A 16,934-nucleotide genomic window follows, 5' to 3' on the forward strand; every position below is an offset into this window, starting at 1 on the left:
GATCAAACATCAAGAAGAAAGAAAGAAAGAGTATAGGAGAAATTTGGTATCTTCTGAAAGACTGAACATACTAAAGGAAAATGATACAGAAAATGGAGCAATGTATGCATACTTGATAGCTAAGAATTGTGCAAAAAGTACAGAAAGTTTCAAGCCAAAGATTTAAGAAATCTGTTAATCCCTGACTTAATTAAAATTTTTAAAAAGTAAATAAACCAGCAAACCAACAAACCAACCAAAAACATCTAGGAACATCACAGTATAAGAGCTGACAATCTATATCAGGTAGGACAAAATGGTCAAGTAGGGGACAGTATGGGGGAGTCCCAGGACAGCCAAGGGAGTAGCAACTGAGTCCCATCATTCACATAGAATCTGAGTTGAATTCAGGCTGGGTTGCAGGCTTTGTTGCTGCTGTTTTGTTTTGTTTTCTTTTTCTTTGTTTGTTCTCAACTTTATTGAGTTACAGGTTTTGCACAATAAAGTGCAACCACTAAAGTTTATAAGAGGAGATTTGACATATGTGTACAGATATGAAACCACTACCATTATTGAGATAATGGACTTCAAATTTCCTGTAGGCACTCTGGAAATCCACCTCTGAATACTTTGTAATGTTTCAATTTGGCTAGGCTCAACTGTTTGCTAGGATTTCCCTTTCCTGTACGCTTCCTACTAGGGCAGACCACAAGAAAGATTATCTGGGATATTTGGAGTGGAAGTGAAGCAGAGCCATTGTGTAGCTGGCACACATTGTTGCTTATTTGCTAATTTTGTGTGTAGAGGCAGCTTCAAGGCTTATGATTATTCTATTTTCACCTGGATCTTTTTTTCAGCATCTCCAACTCCAGACCCAGGTATGTATGTTTAACTCCATCAGAAAGTGCCCTGGCTTCTGTAGGATACCAATGAAACCTACTTCAGAAGCAGTAAGAACTAACACACATTTCAGTTATTCCTCATGTGATTCTGTCCAAGATAGACACAGACTTGACATGCTTCACAAAAATGAACTCAAAGTGGATCATGGACATAAATGTACACTGCAAAACTCTAAAATTTCTCAAAGATAATACAGGAGAAAACCTAGATGGCTTTGGGTATGGTGATCATCTTTTAGATACAACACCAAAGGTGTGACCCCTGAAAGAAATAATGGAGAAGCTGGACTTGACTAATTAAAATTTTCTGCTCTGCAAAAGATACTGTCAAGAGAAGACAAGAGAAGACAAGCCACAGACTGGGAGAAAATATTTACAGAAGACACAACTGATAAAGGACTGTTTCCCCAATTGTACAAAAATACATAGAACTCAACAATATGAAAGGAAATGACCCAATTTTAAAAATGGACCAAATATCTTAGCAAACATCTTACCACAATGGCATACAGATAACCAATAAATACACGAAAAGATGATCTACATCTTATCATCAGAGAAATGCAAATTAGAACAGCAGTGAGAAACCACTATACAACATGAGAATGGCCAAAATCTGGAACTCTGACCCCAGCAAATACTGGTGGGGATGTGGTGCAGCAAGAACCCTCTTTAATTGCTGGTGGGAATGCAAAATGGTGCAGTCACTTCAGAAGGTAGTTCGGTAGTTTCTTATAGAAGTAAACATTCTCTTACCGTATGATCCAGCAATTACCCATCTTGGTATTTACCCAAAGGAATTGAAAACATATGTCCACATATAAACCTGGATACGGATGTTTATAGCAGCTTATTCATAATTGTCCAAACTTGGAAGCAACTAACACATCTTTTAGTAGGTGAAAGGATAAATAAACAGTGGTATATCCAGACAGTGAAATATTACTCAGTGTTATAAAGAAATGAGCTTTCAAACCATGAAAAGACATGGTGGGAACTTACGTTCATGTCACCAAGTGAAAAAAGCCAATCTGAAAAGTCTACGTATTGTATGATTCCACCAATAAGACATTCTGAAGAAGGAAAAAGTATAGAGACATTAAAAAAGATCAGTGGTGCCAGGAGTTGGGAGCAAAGAGTGATAAATAGGCAGGGAACAGATTATTTTTAGAGCTTTGAAAATACTCTATGTGGTACCATAGTGATGTTTATAGATAGATGATAGATTGAAAGATAAATAGGTATAGTTAGTTAGGTAGATAGGATAGATGCAGTTAGATAGGTAGACAGTTGTTATACATTTGCCTGAACTTACAGGTGTACATCACCAAGTTAACCATAATGTAACCTATGGACTTTGAGTCATTATGATGTGTCAGTGTAGGTAACCAATTTGTAACCAATACTCCACTTTGCTGGGAAATATTGTAAATGCGGAGGCTATGCATGTCTGAGGTTTGGGGGAATATGGGAAATCTTTGTATCTTCATTTCAATTTCATTGTGAACCTAAAACTGCTCTAAAAAATAAAGTCTTAAAAAGTTTGTCCCTTTCTGGGTGAATATCCAGGAATATTTGTCCTGATGGTGTTCTCATAACTATTAAGGAAAAGCTTAATAGACAAAGAATATAAAGGGTACATTTTTTCTTGTTTTTCATTTTCTCTACCTTTTAGGGCTTATTTTCTACCTGAGGATAAGGAAAGTCTGAAAGCCACTAAGGGTGGAGAGGTACAGGTGGGGCAGAGAACATCTATTAGATAAGACCATTAGATAGGCTCATTGGGTTATGAGTAAAGAAAATCTAATCTGAAATTCCAAAGAATATTAGCTTTTGCTATGGTTGGTTACAGGAAATCAAAATAAATGATTGGTGTTCATATCTTTCAGTTCTTTTGTTGGCTCTATTTTTTCCTTTTTTATACTCTCTTTAGGTGAGATAAACATGTTCTATTTAATGGGTTTTTTGAAAGACCCAAGTTTATTTTTTCATAACTCTAACTAAGACATAAATGAGTTTTCTCTAATATTTACAAAAATCTATTGAATTGAGCTTTACTGAACTGACTTTGGCCTCATGCCGAACACTGATTGAGTGCTTGTCTGTAGAGAGAATGTGGTCATTTGGGAAGCCTGTGATAGAAGTGGCACCTTGGACTAATCAGGGAGTACAAGGCATTAACTGGCTGTTGTTTATGGACCCAGATATGGTTCATAAAAGTCACTCTATCAAAAATAAATACATAAATAAAATGATAGAGATAAAGATAGAGGTGAGAGAGAGAGAGATTGAATATCCTAGGCATACCACAACAATTATCTACTTTAAGGTAATTTGACTAGATACCAGGCCATATGGTAAAACCATAGGAAGCATCCTCCAAGCACATAACGCTCTATTACAGAGCTTTCTAGATTTTTAAATGGCATGTTACCTATGTACAATGACAAGACACTACAGTAAATTACAATTCCAGCCAGATGTAGCCAGCTTGAGAGTTCCTTGTTGCACTTTCCCATGCAGCCCCCAAACTGAAACCATTACTATCCTGGCATATCTGTAAACCACTCTTTACTGTAAATTTGTTGGGGAGAGCTGATACTGGATAGAACTTAGCTTTTGGAATCTAGCAGAAATGAATCTGAATTCTCTCTTGCTAACTAGCCTTATGACTCTTGTTAATTTACTGCAACTCTTAGAAGTTTATTTTTTTACAAGATAAAATCAGAATAATTTATATGTTTTTAAAAAAAATCTGGTTAGTATACATAGACACCTGAGATGATTATCACCTCAAAATAGTAGTTCTTATTAATGATTCAAATAATATTAAATAACATTTTCCAGCCTAACTCATTACAGCAGGCTGTCTTTACAGATTTGGAAGGGAAGTCTTCTTCGTAAATACAAGTGTTTGTAAATACTACCCCTGTGTAATTGTCCCTAGTATCACATGCAATAGTTTTAGAAACTGGGGTGTCCAGGGTTTAGAATTTTGTGGTACTGATTCCAATAAATGCAATGTCAAGGAGGAAGACTTTGTATAGAATTAATATAATTTTGCTTGTCCCTTTTCTCTTATAGTCAGAAATTACTGTCTTTATTACTACTATAATATTTGAAAATGTAAGAAAGGAGCATGGATAACTTAATCAAATCTGTCAAATGTAAATTAGGACATAGTTGAAGAAAATTATGTAAATTGGAACATTAACCACGTTAAACACCTTCTGTCTTGTTTTTCCTAAGCTAATTTTTAAATAATATTTATTATATAAATTCATAAATGCACACTATAGAGAAAATAATGAATACCCATGAACTCACCTTTCTGCTTCAACTATTGTAAATTATGTTATTTTTATTTTTTATCTCTCTCCCTAATATTTTTGGAGCACATTTAAAAAATGAACAACAAATACCATATTTTTTTCATTGCTATTCATCAGGGAAATGCAAATCAAAACCACAATGATATATCACCTCACACCAATTATAATGGCCACTATCCAAATGGCAAGAAATAATAAATGCTGATGAGAATGCAGAGAAATGGGACCCTCCTACACTGTTGGTGGGAATGTAAATTGGTGCAACTGCTGTGGAAAGAAGTATGGAGGTTCCTCAAAAAACTAAAAGTAGAAATACTGTTTGATCCAGTAATTCCACTTGTTTGAATTTATTCAAAGAAAACAAAATCCCCGATTTGAAAAGATAAATGCACCCCTATGTTTATCATCACACTATTTGTAATATCCAGGATTTGGAAGCAATCTAAGTGTCCATCAGTAGGTGATGGATAAAGAAGATGTGGTACATATACACAATGGACTATTATTCAGTCATAAATAAAGAAATCCTGCCATTTGCAACAACATGGAGGGATCTAGAGGGTATTATGTTCAGTGAAATAAGCCAGATGGAGAAAGACAAATACCACATGATTTCACTTATTTGTGGACTATAAAAACAAAGCAAAACAGAAGGCACGTAACAACATTAGACTCATAGACACTGAGAAGTGACTAGTGGTTAGCAGAGTAGAGAGGCTGGGCCGAGAGGGAGGGAAGGGTGAGGGGGATAAAGGGGCACAGTAATTCACAATCAGAATATAAATTGTTCACAGAGATGGTAGTACAGCATGGAGAATATAGTCAGTGATTCTGTAACATCTTTCTATGTTTATGGATAGCAACCACACTAAAGGGGGTGAGGATTTAATAATATGGTAAGTGTTGAACTACTGTGTTGTACATTTGAAACCAACATAAGATTGTGCATCAATGATGCCTCAATAAAAAAGTCATATCATTTCGGTCCCTAAACACTCCATTATTTAATTCTAACAAATGAGGAATTTAAAAACATGAGTCCAATGATATCATTACACGACATATTTTTAAATTACTCAACTCCTTAAAAAATGCCACTTTGCAGTTTATTTAGATAAGCTAGTATCAATTTGAAGTTTTGTAATTGTAATTTCTTTTAAATCTAGAATAATGTCCCCTATTATCTTTTTTCCTTTGTTTTTGGCTTATTGAAGTAGTCGGGTTTTTTAATAAAAAATATACACATTCTCAACTGGATAGCTTGGATCCTTATAGTGTTCTACATGCTCACTACACCCTGTATTTCCTATATGATGACAGTTACATATAGACTCTGATTTTTAAATAAACATAGAACTTCAATTTTTCCACAAGGTCTTTTAAACTAAACTTTTCTTACCTATGATCACACTTCTGTCACTAGCAGTTGGTACGATTAAATAAACTGATTTGATTTTCTGGTTTCTGTTATGACTATTTTTTATTCATAGTTAGATTATGTGTGCTTGTAAAGGACTTATGTGGTCTCATTTGTTGTTGTTTTCCTAATAAGATATGTTAAATAAATCTAATAATATAAATGGTTTGTAATTAACATTTCCCTTTCATCCAGTAATTATTTTATTCTCTTAAAGCACACTTAAACACTTCTCAAAATAAAGTAAGTGGTTATTACTATGTTATAGATAGAGAACCTAGTTCCAAGATGAATAAGGAAGAGCTGGTTAAGTGTCAAATGTGATCTCTTTATGGTCTGTTTTATTCTTAAAGTTACCTAGATTTAGCATACACACGATTCAATATTTATTTAGTTATATAGAATGAACTATAACATAAACGTAACATACCATATATTTTTTAATTATATAAGCATAGAGGTTGTTTTTCAATTCTCAACAAAAATAACTTTTTAATCTCAGTGTCCCACTTTCGAATATCTTCATTTAAAACAATAAGAGCATGTGTATCAAGACATGAAAAGCCATGGAAAACAAAATGCCAAAGAAGCCACATTATATATTTATTATAAACTTATTAAGATTTTACAGAAAGTCAAATCTAAGAACAAAATGTACTGCACATATATAGAAATAGTTAACAGTCCCCATGAACAGATATATAAAATTGATTAACCTTTCAAATGTTTGCCACATTTAAATGAAAAAATAGGAAAGGAAGGGGTCAAACTTGGAATGCTTATAATAAAGCAAAAAAAATAATGCTTCGTTATTCTGAAAGGGAAGGTATTACTGAGAAACAACAACTGATGTAAATATTACACTACAGAAAGAAGTGAAAGGACAAATATTATATATCAGGTAGTGCAACTGGAAAATTAGAACACAATCCAAGCACTTCTTTTGCAATTTTCCTCAATAATTAATTTCCCTCATATGCTTCATTATGATTCTACTTGCGTAAAGACAGAACTCTTTGTAACAAGTTCTTAAATGCTTGCTTCACCTGCTGGTTCCTCAGAGTATAAATAAAAGGGTTCAGAAGTGGGGCAACAGAGGTATTGAGAACTGCAACTCCCTTCATTAAGGATATCCCCTGTTTGACCGAGGGTTTCATGTACATAAAGATGCAGCTGCCGTATGAGAGGGAGATGACAATCATGTGAGAGGAACAAGTGGAAAAAGCCTTTTTTCTCTGGTTGGCAGAAGGAATTTTTATAATTGTCAGAGCAATATATGTGTATGATAGGATTACCAATACCAAAGTGACCAGGAGAGTAACCAAGGCTAAGACGAAACTCATCATTTCCAGCAATTGTGTGTCTGTGCAGGATATTTTCAGGAGAGGAGCCGTATCACAGTAGAAATGATCGATGATGTTGGAGTCACAGAAATCCAGGTTTAAGCCTAAAATGAGTCCTGGAAAAATAATGAGGAAACCAGCGATCCAAGAGCTAAGGACCAGCTGGATACAGATTTTGGTGCTCATGATGTTGGTATAGTGCAGGGGCTTACAGATGGCGACATAACGGTCATAGGACATGACAGCCAGGAGGTAAAATTCAGATGCACCAAGAAGGAAGGCGAAAAATAGCTGAGCTGCACAGCAGTTATAGGAAATGGTTTTGTCCCCGGTTGCCATGGTAACAAGCAATTTGGGGATGCAGACTGTTGTATAAGAAATTTCTAAGAGTGAAAAATTTCGAAGAAAAAAATACATAGGTGTTTTGAGGTGAGAATCCAGTAAAGTGAGGGTAATAATAGTCAAGTTGCCTGAGATGCTTAGCAAGTAAGTGAAAAGCAGGAAGATAAATAGCACAATCTTCAATTCTGGGTCCTCTGTCAATCCTACTAAGATAAACACTGTCACTGTTGTATGATTTTTCATTGTTGCCTCTTGATCTTCTGCTCTGGTAAGAAATATTGAGAAAAAAGTTATGTCAAGGCACCAATGGTGACATAGGAAGATAACAATGTCAAAATATTAGTAATTGCTGTTGATCATACATACGAATTTAAAAAATGATTAGTGTAAGATAAACTCTAGCAAAAGCTGTTATTTTGCTTTTGAGAAAAGGCAAATATTTTCTACAAATCAAGTGAAATAAAAGAGTATCTTATGAATCATCTTTACACTCTAGTTATATTTATGGTAATGAGGTGAAAAGATGAACATGCATGTGAAAAACTGATTTCCTCTTTTGTCATTATGTAAGAGCTAAAATATCACATTACACTCAGTCTGATGACCACTAGGAAATGATTGTGCATATAAGAGAAGCAAGATGACATATAAATGCACATGATGGTTGAACTTAGAAATCCAGTTTAGACTTAAGGTAAATACTGGAAGTAATTCAATATAATAATGACCGTTACTCTTCAGTTGTTTGGCTTTTTGCTACACCTACTCAGTTAATCAACACTGTCTCAGTCCTTCCTGATTTTTTATTTCTATGGTTCCTATTTCCACCTCTTCAATTCTTCTGTCACCCTTCACTTTTACCATTTCCAGTTCTGATACTAGATTTATCTGATTGCGTAGTAAAATCTGACTTAGAATTAAACACATTAAAATCTGCTTCTTCTGGTTATGATTCTGAAAACAGGAAGAGAATAATAAAATGAAATAAAAACTAAAGTGAATAAGGGTTCAGAGAGAGGGGGAACTGAAATGGGGAAGAAGAAGAGGAGGAAGACAAAAACAGTAGAAAAGAGAGAAGTAAGGGAAGGTGATAAAGAGAAAATCCTACCATTAAGATTGTATTTTTCTTCAGGTGAGACAATGATTCTATTTCACTCTTGGCTTCTTAGCTGCTGTACAGATTGTGATTTACACAGGAGAACAGAGGGAAACTTCAGTAAATTTTACTCTGATGATCAGTCACTGGGCAAGTGTTCAGACACATGCAAGTAATATTTGACTGACCTAAAACAATACAGTAAATCAAAAGCCAAGCTAATTTAAATGAACTTGACTTTGTGGTTGAGAATTTTATAAGCTCCCTTTAAGCTAAATGTCATGAAAGCTCGTAGGTATAAACATTTCATCCCTTGAGGGCATGTTTCTTTGATGGTTTCATTATCAGTTAGGCTTCTTCGATGACTTCCTTGTAGCAAGCACTTACTGAGCAATTTATATAGGTCCATGGAGAATGCATTGTTGTACACTGAGGAATCAAAGAAGTATAAGAAAATGCTTCTGACTACTGCAGTTTACCAATGTATAGAGGAGACAGGATACCTGACTGAATATAGCTGTGTATAGTGTGCCATAAACTTAGGAGTAAATGAAGCTCATTTTTACTGTGTGTCATTGGAGAGTAGGAGACAAGATTTCTTTGGGGCTTGAGGCAGTTGGAGGAGATTTATCAGAAAGGCTGGTAAAAGGGAGGATGGAACCTCAGCTAGGCATTGGAGACAGACTGGGAAGTAGAATAAGGCATTTTAGGTAGTATAAACAGTGTGAACAAGGATATATGAGAGTGAAAACTAATGAATTAATAAAAATTTATCAGAGAGAATACAAAAATAAAAGTTTTCTCTAGGGAATATTTAAAGCTCTGGAGATTCTGGCAATTAGTGCCAAAGTATAATAACATCTTTCCGGTATTTAGACACATTCTTCCAAACCTAAGGGATGATTTCTGAAGAAACTAATTATGTTATAATGGCCACAGTCACTTGGGTCAACAACAGACCTGTCATCCTTGCAAGTCAGACTTTTACCAAATCAGACCTACTTTTCCTTCTGTTCCCAGCTCCCTGCTTGTATAACTGGGACAGTGTGTTACAATATGTATAACAAGCCTATTACTTTTATGGGTATTTACATTAAAAACTGAAAGTTTCCCCCCCCTTCAAAACCGTGAGTAAATATTTAAAAATGGTGAGTTTTAGAAATCAGTTTCAGATTTTTCCATAAATAAAATCAAATCAGAATAATTTAAGTCTGTTAACATAAATGAAATACCCTTAGAGTTTTAAAGAGATTTTTAACAATATGTGGATTTATAAATCAATCTTCAAAATACACTAAGATCTATAAATTGTTACCCTTGAAGATATTTAAACCCAGTTACTCAGCATTCCTGAAAAACCCACAGCTAACATTATACTTGGTAGTGAAATCTGAAAGCCTTCCTCCAAATGTCAGGAGAAAAACAAAGATGTCCATTTATTTTAACTGTTATTCATCATTGTACTGTAAGTTCTGTCCAGAAAATCAGGCATAATAAATAAATAATTAAATAAATAAATAAATAAATAACATTTGAATTGGAAAGGACTTTCAATTCAATATAGAAAAATGGAATAGAATTTAAAGTTCTGAAATAACTCCATACATCTCTGGTTAATTAATTTTCAAATAGGGTACCAAGACCATTCAATGGGAAGATGAAACTTCATTAGTCAGAATGAAAACACAAATTAAAACCACAGTGAATTACACTACAGCTCCTCTTAGAATGGCTAATAGAAAAATGTGGATGTGAAGAAATTGGAAACCTCATATATTGTTGGTTGAAATTTAATATGGTGCAGCCACTATGGAAACAGTTTGGCAGTTCCACTAAAAAAATTAAAAATAAAATTAGCATATGACCCAGTAACTCCATTCCTACATATTTACCCAAAGAACTGAAAACAGATACACAAATATTTGTACACTATTATTCATAGCAGCACTATTCACTATTCACAATAGCCAAAAGGTGGAAACATCTCAAATGCCCATCAACAAATGAATTGATAAACAAGATGTGATTTGAATGTGTAATGGAATATATTGTCCCACCAGAGAAAATGAAGAATTAATGCTTCAATATGGATGAACCTCAGTATCATTATGCTAAATGAAAGAAGCTAGGCAAAAGAGGTCACATATTAAGTGATTCTGTTATATGAAATATTCAAATAAGTAAATCCACAGATAGAAAACAGTTTGGAAAGGAAATGGGAATGACTGCTAAATGGATACAGAGCCTTTTTTGGGCTTGATCAAATGTTTTGGAACTTAATATACACAATGATTGCAAACATGGTGAAATATACTAAATGGCACAGAATTGCACACTTTAAAATGGTTAATCAAAAAAATATGTATTATCATAAAAATGTAGTAAAAATGTAAGGAAAAAGTATTAGAAAATTATAGTTAATGCAAATTTTGTTTTTTTTCTAGATTTTATGATTTTAATAGCTTTATTAAATATGATTTATGATTTTCCTCATTCTAAACAAAATTCATGTTTTCCCTAATTCTGTATTCAAAAATTTGCATTCATAATTTTGTAACTGTTTCCTTAAAAGAGGGCTCTATAATATGAGGAAACTTAAATATCCTCAACCTGCATTCACACTCGGAAGCAGGAGAAGCACTGTTGAGGAAAAAGGAAATGAAAGAGAGAATTTTCCTAACGTATTTGAACTTGTTGAGAATTTAAGAGCATTTCTGTAGGCTGCCTGGAGATAAATACTGAAAAGATACAGAGCTATGCAATTAATTTAATGAAGAAACTAAGCCCAGTGGAAGCAAACATTGTTAAATGAACAGAATGTAGGCCAAGATGTGGGTCAGATGGAAAAAAAAATTACACTGTCAAAATAATGTAAATCAAAATTAAAATGATAATAAAAATTATTATGAAAAATATAAAAAAGGAAAAGAAATATGTGTAGAAGATCCAGGAGATATAAAAAAATCAAATGCTTAACTTCTACATTACATTACCAATAACTAATCTACAATTGAAAATATTATTTTAAAAAAGAGTAATGTGTGTTACAAGGGAAATAAACCCTATAACTTAATATACACTGGAAGTCTTGGGACTATGAGTTATGGTGGATGAAGGCTGGAGCAGGAAGTTACTAATTTACATTAAGAGAATTCTAAGATTTTTGATTTTTGAACTTTGTGTATGTACATCTTTAATGAAAACAAAATAATAAATGTACAAAAAACGACAACAACAAAACACCATTTTGTAGGACTTGAGAGCCAAAACTGTATATTTATGTCCATGGTATGTAACTTACTTCACAAAAATGTTTTATTAAGAGATTTACTTGAGTGTGAGAAGTCGGCATGGAAGTAGACTCACAAGAACAATAAACTCTCTTACAGAAAAATCAATTTTTGAGTGCAAAGAATGTCTCAAAATAATTTACAATACACTGATTTTTATCAAAAGTTATAAATATTCATGAAGTTAACAACTATTATTGTATGATTATATAGTGTCAGGATATGAACCAACTTTTTTTAGTAACAGTTACCCACTTAATCACTACAACCTTCAACATTACTAGAAAGAAAATAGTTCTTCTGTTGCTAGATCATGACAAACATTAAAAAATGAAGTGTATTTTAACAGAATTCTATAGAAAAATCTCAAAAATTCCCTTATGTTTACAATGAAGGGGATGTTTTGTATCAGAAGATACATAACAGAATTATTCAAGTATGTCTGGTAAGTGAGCCACATATCCAAAATAACAGTAGCAATGAGAATCATAAAAGGGCCTGACAGTACTGTTTGGTACACTAAAAAGATTGATAAAGTTTTCTTTTTCTTTTTAAAACCATTTAAACCTAAAAGTAAAACAAGTGATATTACATTACTTTGTATAAAACATAAAAATATTTCTAATGGTAGATGTTATGATGGACAAATATTTAGATACATGATGGCATGTTTCATTTTTCACTCACAGCACCAAGTAGATGCAAATACAGAAGAAATAGTGAAGTTGACTAATTATATTCAGTTTAAGCAATGGAGCATGGGAAAAGTTTCAATGGGCCACTTTGGAAAATAAACACAGTTCAACACATTCGATGTGAATATGTTCTTTTGACTTGTATCTATAGTCTTCCATCTGCTCATTAATTTAAAATGTGAAATTTTTATTTGTGAGGACTATTCTAAGAGAATAGTTTTAGAGTTAAAAAAATAAATCAGTGGCACAATGGAAAGGCAACCTATAAGAAAGGATTTGCATGATGAGATTTATATTTTTTCCTGTCTGAATGACACAAAACTCTAGCTCTAATCTTTGAGAATAGAACTACCAGTCACCAGAGTTAAAAAATGGAGAGAAAAATAATTATTGAGATACAAATTCTTATCTTATTTTAAAACTGATTTTTAAAATGTATTTTTTAGTTGTCATATCACTGATAATACAAATTTATATTGGTTTCAAATACACAACACAGTGATTTCACACTTACCCATATTATTAAATCCTCCCCCCACTAGTGCAATTACTATCTGTCAACATAGGAAGATGTTACAGAGTAACCGGCTATATTTTCCATGCTGTAATACTATCCCTGCGACCAACTTACATTATGATAGAGAATTTTTGTGCCTCTTTATCCCCCTCACCCTCCCCAACCACCCATCCCAACTTCTTCCCCATGGTAACCACTAGTCACTTCTCAGTGTCTGTAAGACTACAGCTGCTTTGTTCATTCTGTTTTGCTTTGATTCTATAGTCCACAAATATGTGACATCATATGGCATTTGTTTTTCTCCATCTGGCTTATTTCACTAAGCATAATACACTCTAGATCCATCCATGTTGTTGCTAATGGCAGGATTTCATTTTTTATGGCTGAATAATATCCCATTGTGTATACGTACCACCTTTTCCTTATCCATTCATCTATTGAGGGATGCTTAGGTTGCTTCCATATCTTGGTTATTGTAAATAATGTAGTGATAAACATAGGGGTGCATATATCTTTTTAAATCAGGGATTTTATTTTCTTTCAGTAAATTTCTAGAAGTAGAATTACTAGGTCAATGGTATTCCTACTTTAATTTTTTGAGGAAACTCCCTTTTGTTTTCTGCAGCAGTTGCACCAATTTACATTCCCACCAACAGTGTAGAAGGGTCCCCTTGACTCCACATTGTTGCCAACATTTGTTATTTCTTGTCATTTAGATAGTGGCCATTCTAACTGGTGTGAGGTCATATCTCATTGTGGTTTTGACTTGCATTTCCCTGATGATTAGCGACGTGGAGGATCTTTTCATGTGCCTATTAGCTATTCATATTTCTTCTTTGGAGAAGCATCTGTTCAATATCTGCTGAATAATAATCTTGTGGGTAGAGGATTCTTGGTAGGAGGTCCTTCCTTTTGCTTCAGTACATTAAATATTTCATGCCACTTCCATCTGGCCTGTAACATTTCTGCCGAGAACTGCTAATAGTCTGATAGGGTTTCCCTTATAAGTAATCTTTTTCTCTCTGGCTGCTTTCAATACTCTCCTTATCCTTAATGTTTTCTTTTTCTTTTTTAAATTTTTTATTAAGGTACAATTGATATACACTCTTATGAAGGTTTCCTATGAAAAAACAATGTGGTTGCTATATTTACCCATATTATCAATCAAGTCCCCACCCATACCCCAATGCAGTCACTGTCCATCAGTGCAGCAAGATGCCACAGATCCACTATGTGCCTTCTCTGTGCTACACTGTTCTCCCTCTGGTCCCCCACACCATGTGCACTAAACACAATACCCCTCAATCCCCTTCTCCCTCCCTCCCCACCCCTCCCCTTTGGTAACCACTAGTTCATTCTTGGAGTCTCTAAGTCTGCTGTCATTATGTTCCTTCAGTTTTGCTTCACTGTTATACTCCACAAATGAGGGAAATTGTTTGGCATTTGTCTTTCTCCACCTGGCTTATTTCACTGAGCATAATGTCCTCCAGCTCCATCCATGTTGTTACAAATTGTAGAATTTGTTTCTTTCTTACAGCTGGATGATATTCCATTGTGTATATGTACCACATCTTCTTTATCCATTTATCTACTGATGGACACTTAGGTTGCTTCCATATCTTGGCTATTGTAAAAAGTGCTGCGATAAACATAGGGGTGTATATGTCTTTTTGAATCTGAGATTCTTTGGGTAAATTCCAAGGAGGGGGATTCCAGGGTCAAATGGTATTTCTATTTTTAGTTTTTTGAGGAACCTCCATATTGCTTTTCACAATGGGTGAACTAGCTTATATTCCAACCAGCAGTGTAGGAGGTTTCCCTTTTCTCCGCATCCTTGCCAGCATTTGTTGTTCTTAGTCTTTTTAATGCTGGCCATCCTTACTGGTGTGAGGTGATATCTCATTGTAGTTTTAATTTGCATTTTCCTGATGATTAGTGGTGTGGAGCATCTTTTCATGTGCCTGTTGACCATCTGAATTTCTTCTCTGGAGAACTGTCTCTTCATATCCTCTGCCCATTTGTTAATTGGGTTATTTGCTTTTTGGGTGTTGAGGCATGTAAATTCTATATATATTTTGGATGTTAACCCCTTGTCGGATATGTCATTTACAAATATATTCTCCCATACTGTAAGATGCCTTTTTGTTCTACCGATGGTGTCCTTTGCTGTACAGAAACTTTATAGCTTGATGTAGTCCCATGAGTTCATTTTTGATTTTGTTTCCCTTGCTCGAGGAGATGCTTTCAGGAAGAATTTGCTCATGCTTATATTCAGGAGATGTTTGCCTATGTTGTCTTCTAAGAGTTTTATGGTTTCATGACTTACATTCAAGTTTTTAATCCATTTCAAGTTTACTTTTGTATATGGGGTTAAACAATGATCCAGTGTCATTCTCCTGGATGTAGCTGTGCAGTTTTGCCAACACCAGCTGTCGAAGAGGCTGTCATTCCCCATTGTATGTCCATGGCTCCTTTATCATATATTAATTGACCACATGTGGTTGGGTTTATATCAGTGCTCTCTAGTCTGTTCCATTGGTCTGTGGCTCTGTTCTTGTGCCAGTACCAAATTGTCTTGATTACTGTGGCTTTGTAGTAGACCTTGAAGTTGGGGAGCATAATGCCTCCAGCTTTATTCTTCTTTCTCAGGAATGCCTTGGCTATTTGAGGTCTTTTTGGTTCCATATGAATTTTAGGACTATTTTCTCTAGTTCATTGACGAATGCTGTTGGTATTTTGATAGGAATTGCATTGAACCTATAGATTGCTTTAGGCAGAATGGCCATTTTGACAATATTAATTCTTCCCAGCCATGAGCATGGGATGTGTGTCCATTTATTGCTATCTTCTTTAATTTTTCTCATGAGCGTCTTGTACTTTTCAGAGCATAGGTGTTTCACTTCCTTGGTTAGGTTTATTCCTAGGTATTTTATTCTTTTTGATGCAATTGTGAATGGAATTATTTTCCTGATTTCTCTCTCTGCTAGTTCATCATTAGTGTACAGGAATGCAACAGATTTCTGTGTATTAATTTTGTATCCTGCAACTTTTCTGAATTCAGACATTAGTTCTAATAGTTTTGGAGTGGATTCTTTAGGGTTTTTTATGTACAATATCATGTCATCTGCAAACAGGGACAGTTTAACTTCTTCCTTGCCAATCTGGATGCCTTTTATTTCTTTGTGTTGTCTGATTGCTTTGGCTAGGACCTCAAGTAGTATGTTGAATAGAAGTGGGAAAAGTGGGATTCTTGCCTTGTTCCCGATCTTAAAGGAAAAGCTTTCAGCTTCTCGCTGTTAAGTACAATATTGGCTGTGGTTTTGTCATATATGGCCTTTATTACATTGAGGAACTTGCCCTCTATACACATTTTGTTGATAGTTTTTATTATGAATGGATGTTGAATTTTGTTAAATGCTTTTCCAGCATCTGTGGAGATGATCGTGTGGGTTTTATCCTTCTTTTTGTTGATGTGGTGGATGATGTTGATGGATTTTCGAATGTTGTACCATCCTTGCATCCCTGGAATAAATCCTACTTGATTGTGATGGATGATCTTTCTGGTGTATTTTTGAATTCAGCTTGGGAATATTTTTTTAAGTATTTTTGCATCTATGTTCATCTGGGATATTGGTCTGTAATTTTCTTTTTTTGTAGTGTCTTTGCCTGGTTTTCATATTAGAGTAATGCTGGCCTCACAGAATGGGTTTGGAAGTATTCCCTCCTCTTCTATTTTTTAGAAAACTTTAAGAACAATAGGTATTAGGTCTTCACTAAATGTTTGATAAAATTCAGTGGTGAAGCCATCTGGTACAGGCATTTTGTTCTTAGGTAGGTTTTTGATTACCAGTTCAATTTTGTTGCTGGTAATTGGTGTGTTCAGATTCTCTGTTTCTTCCTTGGTCAGCCTTGGAAGGTTGTACAAATTTGTTCATTTCTTCTAGGTTATCCAATTTATTAGCATACAATTTTTCATTGTATTCTCTAATAATTCTTTGTATTCCTGTGGTGTCTGTAGTGA

At 34.3% G+C, this 16,934-nt stretch overlaps 1 protein-coding gene across 1 annotated transcript; it reads right to left on the reverse strand.

Moving 5' to 3' along the window:
- Nucleotides 1-6,622: 6,622 nt before the first annotated feature.
- LOC118926488 (olfactory receptor 6C76-like) lies at nucleotides 6,623-7,573 on the reverse strand. Its single transcript, XM_036913406.2, has one exon. The coding sequence runs from the start codon at nucleotides 7,556-7,558 to the stop codon at nucleotides 6,623-6,625; it is 936 nt and encodes a 311-aa protein (XP_036769301.1). The 5' UTR covers nucleotides 7,559-7,573.
- Nucleotides 7,574-16,934: the final 9,361 nt, after the last annotated feature.

This window comes from Manis pentadactyla, chromosome 10, assembly GCF_030020395.1.
Source record: "Manis pentadactyla isolate mManPen7 chromosome 10, mManPen7.hap1, whole genome shotgun sequence".
Lineage (NCBI taxonomy): Eukaryota > Metazoa > Chordata > Mammalia > Pholidota > Manidae > Manis > Manis pentadactyla.

Excerpts from the sequence above, each read along its gene's own strand:
- LOC118926488 (XM_036913406.2), bottom strand. The coding sequence starts at position 7,558 with ATGAAAAATCATACAACAGTGACAGTGTTTATCTTAGTAGGATTGACA.